The sequence below is a fragment of the Apaloderma vittatum genome, unplaced genomic scaffold (assembly GCF_000703405.1).
Source record: "Apaloderma vittatum isolate BGI_N311 unplaced genomic scaffold, ASM70340v1 scaffold3218, whole genome shotgun sequence".
Classification (NCBI taxonomy): Eukaryota; Metazoa; Chordata; class Aves; order Trogoniformes; family Trogonidae; genus Apaloderma; species Apaloderma vittatum.
In genome coordinates this window covers 85,791-93,788 of record NW_009730054.1, presented here as the reverse complement: position 1 = coordinate 93,788, position 7,998 = coordinate 85,791, and the positions used below count along the sequence as shown (strand labels likewise).

Sequence of the window (7,998 nt, the reverse complement as noted above, 5' to 3'; positions counted from 1 at the left end):
CTCAGCCCCGGTTTGTGCGGGCCCCGCCCGATCGCTGCACCTCCAGACCGAGCTTCTCCGTGGCCCTTCCCGCAGCGCGGGGCCGTTGAGGAGGAGCTGGAAGGAAAACCTTGGGAATTCTCCTTGGGGCGGGCAGCAGCGGCGACTGTGTCCCGCAAGGAGCAGCCCTGGCGGGTGGGCTCCTTCGGGTGGATCCCCCGCGGAGGGGGGGGCCTGAAAGTGCCGCCTGTGCCCCTGCTTGGTGAGGTGACACCTGGCCCACGGCAGCGAGGCCACGTTTCAAATGCCCAGAAGTGACCCAGGAGATAAATAATTCCGGTGGCACAGTAGCAGATCTGAGGCCATTTGCATGCAAAGAGAAGGCAATGCTCCCACAACGAGAGCAACAAAAAGCACTGTTATTTGAGGATTTTTTTAAAAATCCGAAAGCTATTCCTGGTAACTATTGTAGGCAGTAGCACTGGTTATACAAACACTTGAATATGTCTTGTAAAACATGATTTAACCCCAAAATCAGGTGTTAGGAAGTCAAGATGCTCCATCTGAAAGGATTGATAGTGTGTGATTTTTCTGCCACAGGAACAAGAAAATTGTTGATTATTCTCAGTTTGGGGATCTGGAGGATGATGGTAAGTGGCATGTTCTTGGATGGTACAAAAAAATGCCAAACACTAACGTAACCACCCAAAATACCATCACAGTGTTTTTGATGAATTAGTTCATTGGGAAGGCTGTTAACTGTTTTCACCAGAAGTAACCAGGGCACACTGTTACATATCCTAATTCAGCAAGAATATGATGGCTGTAAACCAAAATAACAACAGTATGTCAGGAAAATGGTGAATACACAGTGTCTTGTTGCAGGAAATTCTATTTATCCCCCTGCCTCAGTTCTCATTGGTAGTTGGTCCTCCTGATTGTCAGTTCACGGGACTGTAAATCAGAATATAAACAAGATGTGAATTATCTGTACATATATTTCTCCTACAGCTCTGCATCTTGATGGGGTTTTGGGTAAGGACATAAAAGAAATAGATTACAGGCTGTTTGTTTTCATGACAGTCTGTCTTTACGTCTAACACCTAATGAGTGTTAGACATTTTTCTACATAGTTTGGTTGCTTTCATGGCGTTTTGGTTGATTGGTTGTTTGACTGGTGTTTTCCCACGCTGTTTGAATGATCAAGGGAATGATTTGAATTGATGGAAAGGGGAGGGCAAAAGTAAATAATGTTGAAGATCTCATGTGAATCATATATGGATAGTGCGTATTTTTAGTTTAAATGTAGTGCTTGAATTGTCGTAGTTTATAAGTGATTTTTTTCCTTATTTTGCACTGTGATGTGCAGTATCCTCAGTCAGAAGAAAAGCAGTTTTTATGCCTTGTAATTTTTTTGGAAAATTGGAGAAAGACATTGTATTTGGTAAGAGGCTATATGTGAATGGTGGGAGCACCCAATATTTTTTTAAGAAGGGAGCAATTCCCAAAACACCAAGAACTCTAAACCTGTTTATTGACAGTGATTAATATTATAATTTATCGCTGTTCAGCATATCAAAAGGTAAGCTTCAAGATATAAAAAATCTGGTAGCACACTGGACATTGAAGCTTTATTGCCTTATTCGTAATAAAAATTGAAATCATTGCCTCTTGAATAAAAGCATAGGCAAAGGAGATTTTGTTACTTTTTACTGAAAATACATTTAAGTATAGTTATAGATATTGTGTTCTTTAAAAATTGAATTAATTTTTAATCTTTGGTGTATTTTCAACGTGATAAAATTAACTTCAATGACCTTTTGGTCATCTGGAAGAATATAGAAAACTCATTAAAGCTCGTTGCCGTTTACCGAACAGATGAAGACTTTGCATGTATAGCTGCACCTTCAAGCAAAAAATCCAGAACGCAGCTCAAGGACCCAAAGAAGGAGAAAAAGGAAAAGCAAAAAAAGCTGCAGAAAGAGTTGACTCTGTCACAAAAGCAGACACCTAGTAAAAGGTAAGAAATATTGCATGTGTTCAACTCTGTGTAAAGCTGGATTTCAATAAAAGGTTTTGTTTTTTCTTTTTTTTCTCCCCTAGAGTTTTAAGCAGCTGATTTATTTGTATAGTGGCAAATAAGGGATAACATAATTATGCATACAGTTGGGAAAATTTACCTGAGCTCAGTAGCAAGCTATTTCTGGTTTTTGACAGCTCTAAATAAACTCCAGGAAGTGGCCTGCAGAGGTGCAGAAGCAGGTTTGCATGTCTGATCCTGTCTCAAAATCTCTGCAGTGCAAAATAATCATAATAGTTCTGAGCTAGGACTCCTTAAACTGAGAAACATAAAGACAAGTTTGAGTCCTTAAAAAAGAATGTATTTACAGCTTGATAGAAAATACAAAGTCAATGTCAATAAAAAAAGAAATCTGATTATTTTGGTTGTAAAGTTGTATATAATACATTTCAGTGTGGTATTTCAAACAAAAGCAATCACCTTTTTCTTTGATAATGTCAGTTATTAGTGCATATATATATGCACAGTGTTTGTAATTATGATGCTTTTAAGTATTGTATGATTTAAAGATTACTGTATGCTTTGTCTAAGTCTTTTTAGCAAGTAATATTACTATGATATGCTATAAAGTATGCACTGAAATGTTAATCTCTTTACTAGTATTTTAATTTAAAGAAATTCAATGAGTCAGAAGTAGATCTGTAACACTCATGTCATTGTTTTATAATTTAGCATGTTGGGTTTTTTTACAGGATATCCTTGGATGACAAACTTTATCAAAGAGATTTGGAAGTTGCCTTAGCCTTATCCATCAAAGAAAAATCTAAAAATATCCTCGAGGTGCAAAATTCAGAAGAACAAGGTTATTTTACAATTCAGTGCAACACTCCTTATTTATATGTAGTGAATGTCTTAATTTATTTTACAGTGCAACAGGTCAAAACTCATGTTTTATTTCAAGACGTCATAAGGAAATGAGAATTTCTAGGTAGTGCCTGTCTTCTTCATGCTTTTTTCTGTGAGAACAATTTCTATGCTATAAGATCTTCCAAACATCCAGTTTGATTAGAGACAGATAAAAATGTCATCTAATTTCTTAATATCTTGACTTTTTGTAATGTGCTTTTTGAATACTAATATTTTTAATTATTTTTTGTTTGTTTTCTGCATCCTAAAACAGGTAAGAATATTGAATCAGAAAATGTACATAGGAAACCCCCTTTTACCAACTGCAGTGTAGACGGTGAACTTTTAGGTAAGTTTCAAGATGCATTTAAGTAGCTTATCTCCGTTTCCATTGATTTCTGTTTTACATTTATTTGGAAAAAATAGTATCTTAAAGACTGAAAGATCGGGGATGCATTAATTTTTTCATTAAAATTTTGGTCTCAGTCTTAAAGTGGGAAAACCTCTGGATTGCTGAATGAGATTGTTGGACATCACTAAAAGTTAGTTGGAAAAAGCAACAGTCATGTGATATTTTTAGATGCAGAGTTTATTTACTTTTGCTTCAAGAAGCTACACTTAACCGTCACCTCCTTAATGGATCCATAATGCCTAAGCATCTGATGAGTGTGACCTAAACATTTGCTGTGCCATTGGAAACTTTTTTGGTTTTCCAGCTTTATTTTTGGTCTTCTGTCATTTTGTTAACTTGATTACAGATAAACAGTGGTAACTTTCATGACCACAAAGTACGATTTGATTACTAAAAAGACTAAAATAAGAATCACATGAAAATAAGTGCTGATGATATACTTCTGTATACTATACTTTGAAATTACAAAAATTTAATTCTGGAGACTCAGATACCTGCATCTTTTTGAGCAGAGGAAGAGATTTACTGTGAATTGGAATTAATTAGATCACCTTCTGTTTTCTAGGTCTCAATCAGGTTACGGATGATGACGTAGCTAGGGATGATGGTGGACAAAGGACAACAGCATCTAACGTTTCAGCACCTTCGAAGTTAGTGACAGTTGTTAGTGATGGTGGAGAGCAAGCTACTGACTCTGAGTCAGAGTCTGTTCCCAGTAAGTTCTTCTCTAGAAAAACCGCTCCTTAGATGTGTTTTGAATGTGATGCCTTACATTTAGTTTATATTTCCAGTGCAATGCATACAGCTTCTGCTGGATCTTCCCTACCCCCACTTTGTGAAGCATAATCTTTAAAATTAGCACCATCTCAGTTGCATGCTAAATCTAAACATTGGAACTTTTTCATACACGCTGCCCAAATTGGCAAAAATGATAACACTTTGCTGCATTTGGTGCAGTATGTCAGAGCAAATTTCTCTACCCTCTTTGTTCAGGAAAGTTTCATCTCTTTGAAGGGTCTCTGTTCATTTTTCCAGTTGTTGTCTGGGTTTTGCACCAAAGCAGTGACTCTGGAGTAGTGTCAGGTGTTTGTGCTTTCAGTATGGGCTTTGTTTAAGCTTATTTTAAAAAGTAAGTAGCCTCCCTTCTTTCCTTCCTCCAGTTCTCAACACCTAGAAAACCGTGTAAGACCAGATAAGAGGTCAGCCTGGCCTCATAACTCTGCTTCTGATAGCAGCCTAGTATTGCATGCCTGTAGGGTACAACATCTCTCTTTCACTTCCTAATGGTTGACGTGTCTGTATCCATTCTTTTATTTTTTACTGTAGTTGTCAGTGAAATAAAATTTCAGGGGAATAATCCAGATATTCCTGTTGATAGAAAACTATTTTTAGGATTTGCTAATATCTGACTTTTAAATGATAAAACTATAAAATCCTTTCTACAGCTGAAATTAGTCATTGTGGTTTTCCACTGTAAGTAGTCATGACTAAGAACATGTAAAAATCAGAAGGCTTGCCACTTAAATTTATCTTTAATCCTACATTCATGGAATATTGGTAATTCTGCTGTTAAAATCATTATTGTATGCACTTTAGATCAAGGAATTCCATTATTAAAGTACAAAAAAGAATTCTATAAATACAGAATGTTTTGTGGAACTTATTCCTTTCTCAGTTCAGTATATAAATATGTGCAAATTTATTTTACTATGTCCTTAAGATACACTGGTTTTTTATGTCCAGAATGTGATTAAAAGGCTCTGGAGCAATAGTAAATTGTATTTCCTGTAAACAGATGACATCCCTTTTCCTTGCTGTAGGTGAGGAATCAGGAGAACATTCAGATTATAGTGAAGGTGATGACGAAGACTTTGCTATGGAAAAGAAGAAAGCCAAAGGAAATAAAAAGAAAACCAAACAAAAGATGCCAGCTGAAAGAGTGAAGAGAACTCCCAAATCCAAGATTAATACTACAGGTAAGCTTGTACTATTAATTTGCAGTTGATTTTTTTTATAATATAACTCCGCTTTATTTTCACTGAAGGAATAGATAAGTTTGACTTACAGGCTGACTATGCAGGGTTGTCATGAATATATGCTGAGTAAAAGGAGGAAAGTAGAAAAAAATCTTGAAAGAAAAAGCACTTCATAATAAACTAACACTCCTTACAATAAAAGCAGACAAGTGTGAGTAGACAGTTATTTTCTTCTTATATAACTGTATCTAGCTTTTAATAAAAGGCTAAATAACAATGAGTGATCTGAGGGTTGTTTTTTTTTTTAAATTACAGTCTCAGAGACTCCTATTGTAGTTTCATTTATAAGTCTTTACTTCAAGGATAGGTAAACAACGCTAGTTCTACTAACCACTTGGTGAAAAACATTAAATATGCCTGCAGTTCAGCATTAACTGTTCATTGTGTTGCTAACACTTTTTAGTTTAAATAGCTTAAGAAAATTTTTGCCATGGTGTTAATTTAGTGTCTGACTTGGTAGTGCGTTTTAATTTGAGGCCTGAGTTTACAACATGTAATTTAGTTTAAAATTAGTTTTAGTTATGACAAGGAATAGTTCTGTGTAGCTGATGGAAGAATCTTTCCTCTTAGAAATTCGGTATCTGGCAGGTCTTCAAGAAGGAGTTGTTACTCTGCTTATTTTCAAACCAGGATTGAAATTTCAGAGTCTAGCAGGACTGACCGAATAAATATATACTGTTAAAGATAAAAGGATCTAGTAACATTATTTCACGCAATGCAGGCAGTTCAGGCTGTACAATGATTTATCATCTTATGCAGTGTGATAATTTCTCTGCTAAAGATTATCTTTCTCTATTCGCTTTTATTTTCCAACTAAGTATCACCTGTAGTTTCTCCTTCACGGGTAATGGAACAGAAATCTGAGCCAGCACAAAAGATGCTGTCCAGTTCTTCAGAACCAGTTGGGAGGCCTCTGCATACATCAAGTCCTGTAACAGAGAAGAAGCCTAAATGGATACCACCAGGTATTTGTGGAATTATAACTAGAAACAGATATAGTAGTTGATTTAAGTTCTTAGCAGTCTCTCCTAAAAACAAGCAAACAAATAAACTATCTCAGAAAAATGACTGCCCTCTTACAATGAATGGTATTTTTTTTACCTTAGATTAAAAGAAAAAGAAGGCTATCTCTGTGCTGCTTTTCTTTTTACAGCATTACCTTAACTCCTTTATGTGGAGAGGTTGATAAAATGCATTTTTTAGTGGATCAAATGATAACTAAGAGATTGTTTAAGTGTGGATCAAATGTTAATGAAGAGATTGTTTTGTAGCACTTTCTTACTAAGAGCTTTATCTCTGGTACATTCTGCATTATTGTCTATTCTAAACAAACAATACTAGAAAAATGTTGGAGTATTTTAACTGGTCTAGTAAAACGTGTGCTTAGAAACTTTTTTCTTAAGCTGTCTGAGCACGCTGCTGCTTACTTCTGCCTCTTACTTTGATTTTCCTTCATATTTACTGTTCTTTTCTGTACACATTTCTTTCTGTTTGGCTCCTTTCTCTCAAGCCTTCGTTTCTCACTTGGAATTGTGTTCAGTTGTGTGATTCTCTGTGGAGCACCTGACAATGCGCAGTGCACTGGGAACAGTTTTTATGTGGTTGTCGAGTGTTGCTGCAGTGTGTTGCTGGTTAATTAAAACTATGCACCGTACCTGCTGCATTGCCTCCCAAACCGGTTGACTCCCAGTGAGTATGCTGATTTTTGTGTGCTTCTGTGGTATGTTGTTCAGACCTTTTTGTAATCTTTTTAGAGTACTTCTGCTGTTCTGGTATGAAAACTGTTAAAAAGAAAACAGTCTTAGACCTTCTTTTTGTTTCAAAATTATTTTCAGCTGCATCAGGAAGCACTAATAACTCTGTGAAGTACGTTTCGATTAAGTCACCTACGCAGTGTCTTAGACTTGGCCTCTCCAGACTAGCAAGAGTCAAACCACTGCATCCCAGTGCTACCAGCAGTTAAATGATCAGTGACAAGGTGCCATGTGAAAGAGAAGACTTTGGAAAGATTTTTGCTTATAAATAAAGGGTGGGCAGCAAAAGCTGCATGGCATCATCCCTTTTGGAGGACTGTTTATATACATGTTTATATACCTGTTTTTATTCTGCAAAATGCTAGACATCCTTAAATGCTACTGAATAATAATATTATTTAATCAATGTGATTAAGTCGGATCACCAGCTCTTTGATGTATTGTACTCAGAGATGTGGATTTGTGATAATTTTAATTCTCTGCTATCTAAATTCTTGGTGTTAAAATAGTCTAGGCAGCACTATGTCAGTTTTAGAATTTGATATCTTGGATAGATTCTTAACACAAGTGAAAGTCACAGTTTAAAAAATATTTCTTGGAAGAATTAAGTTACCGCTTTCCACCCCCTTCTTGGGAAGTTCGTCACCACTCTCAAAATATGTTAGTGTTTGCATATCTTATATGTGGTTTTTAATGATTTTTTATATATTATAAAAATGTTTTTTAGAGTGTAGTATTTTTTGAAAAATAAAATGTGTAATCTAATTAAACATATTAATTGACTTTCTTAATTTTAAAAATCACTGCTAAATTTTGGCTATAGTCTGGCAAATATTTTTGCATGTGCATGCTCTTATTGGAAGTCAACAGCATTGGTTAGGCTCAAATGGT

At 35.8% G+C, this 7,998-nt stretch overlaps 1 protein-coding gene across 1 annotated transcript; it reads left to right on the top strand.

Annotated features, from left to right (window-relative positions):
* Positions 1-517: 517 nt before the first annotated feature.
* Positions 518-7,316, top strand: RAD51AP1 (RAD51 associated protein 1; the record flags this gene model as incomplete). Its single annotated transcript, XM_009874631.1, is given in 8 exon segments — positions 518-629; positions 1,858-1,999; positions 2,752-2,861; positions 3,180-3,254; positions 3,883-4,032; positions 5,138-5,293; positions 6,172-6,318; positions 7,189-7,316. Coding segments are annotated over 8 exon segments (1,020 nt in total), but the record flags the coding sequence as incomplete, so codon positions are not given.
* Between the last annotated feature and the right edge of the window lie 682 nt (positions 7,317-7,998).